The sequence below is a fragment of the Buceros rhinoceros genome, unplaced genomic scaffold, assembly GCF_000710305.1.
Source record: "Buceros rhinoceros silvestris isolate BGI_N320 unplaced genomic scaffold, ASM71030v1 scaffold2341, whole genome shotgun sequence".
Lineage (NCBI taxonomy): Eukaryota > Metazoa > Chordata > Aves > Bucerotiformes > Bucerotidae > Buceros > Buceros rhinoceros.
In genome coordinates, this window is record NW_010394619.1 from 11,700 (window position 1) to 13,452 (window position 1,753).

Below are 1,753 nucleotides of genomic sequence, written 5' to 3' on the forward strand. Positions count from 1 at the left end.
TGGGAGCAATGGGAGATGCTCCTGTGCAGGTGATGGATCTCCGCTTGCCTTGTCGCTGGAGCTGGGCTGGCAGGGCTAAGCCAGGCTCCACCCACAGCTTTGGGCTGCTTTAGCAACCTGCTGGTCTCGGAAATGATTGATTCCCGCGATCGTGTCCTTGCGAGTGAACATTTCCTTAGCAAGGAGATGGTGCCTTTGGGCTAAGCTAAGTCCTGCTCCTTGTTTACCAGAAGTGTGCTCACCCCTGAGACTCCCATCAGGAAGGAGATTGGTCCAGCATGGTGTTCATTTTCACACAAGGCTTCTTCCTTCCTTGGCAGGTGGATGTTGGGACCATGTAACAGTTTGGATGTGTCGGGGGGTGCTTTGGGAAGGATGTGGTGTGGATTCAGTAAAAGCAGATGGGGGCAGCACTGTCTGACTGAGCAGAAGTCTTCGCAACAAGTGCTTTTGTACATCAGTGAAGATTTTGGAGCTATTGGAGATCAACTTATACTCATCAGTCTTATAATACCCATCTGTGGCTTCTCCTCTCTCTCAATTTGGTCTGAGACTGAGTTTTGAGTCCTTTTGCTGACACCTGAAGCCTCCTCCTGGGATGGGGCAGGCAGGGGTGAGCTGCAGCTGCCTGGGCCAGGGCTGACCCCCCTCTTTGCTCCTCTCCTAGGTGATCTCCTGCCAGCAGACGGGATCCTGATCCAGGGCAATGACCTGAAAATAGATGAGAGCTCGCTGACTGGGGAGTCTGACCAAGTCAAGAAATCACTGGATAAAGACCCCATGCTGCTGTCAGGTGAGGATCCCGGGCAGCTCCTGCGTGGTGGGTGCAGGGCTGGGATGATTTGTGCTGGGATGCAGAGATGGTTGCTCCCAGGTGCCAGCATTGGGGAGAAGATGGGAGCTGTGTGCTGGTGTCCTATCTCATTGTGGCCTTCCCCCTCTGTCAGGTACCCATGTGATGGAGGGCTCTGGCAGAATGGTGGTGACAGCCGTGGGTATCAACTCCCAGACCGGAATCATCTTCACTCTCTTGGGTGCAGGAGAAGGAGACGAGGAAAAGAAGGTGAAGAAAGGTAAGACGATCCACTGAACATGCTTTTCTCCTCCTTTTGCCTTTCTGCTGTTCCTGGGAAGCATCCACCGGTGTGCACCAAGCTATGCCCACACCTGTGGGATGCGGTTGTGGGTTAGTGCCCGTGACCCAGGCAGGTATGGTGAGCTCTCGAGGAGTTGGGTGGGAATCCCTCCCTGCTGCCCTTTCGCCGGCTGCCTGAGGAAAGCCCCCCGTGCACCCAGACTTCTGCTCACCAGCTCTTTCAGACATGGCTCCAACTCTCTTCTCCAGCCAGCAGCAGCCTGGAGTTGCAGGGGAGGGGGGGTGTCGAGGCTCAGAGGGAAAGTAGCCGATAGCAATGCCCCACGGTGCTCATTGCCTGCCCTGTGGTGGGAAGGTGAGTCCTGGATGTCTGCAGGATGTCAGTAGCTCATCCAGAACCTTGAGGACTTTGCTGAAGATCTCTCCTGGCAGCCTCTGGGGAAGGAGCAGGGTGGAGAGGAGGGGTAGTGGGCGGGTGGCGGAGGACAGGAGAGCAGCCAGCAGGCTGAGGTGTTCCTGATCACGCTGCACCTCGAATGCTTTCCTGCCTCGGCTCTCACATCTTGCTGTTATTCCCCTGGTCCATGCCAGCTCTGATACCAGCTTTAAAGCCAGCATCGGTACAAGCCAAGCTTGAGAAGCTTCTGCTTTCCCCCG

The 1,753-nt window shown here is 55.7% G+C and overlaps 1 protein-coding gene across 2 annotated transcripts in view; it reads left to right on the forward strand.

Annotated features, from left to right (window-relative positions):
• Nucleotides 1-1,753, forward strand: part of LOC104501455 (plasma membrane calcium-transporting ATPase 4-like) — a 26,236-nt gene that overhangs the window by 6,645 nt on the left and 17,838 nt on the right. For both annotated transcript variants that reach the window (XM_010145265.1, XM_010145267.1), the window contains exons 4-5: nt 668-793; nt 948-1,073. In XM_010145265.1, the coding sequence (XP_010143567.1) occupies nt 668-793; nt 948-1,073 (252 nt within the window). The remainder of the gene's footprint in view (nt 1-667; nt 794-947; nt 1,074-1,753) is intronic.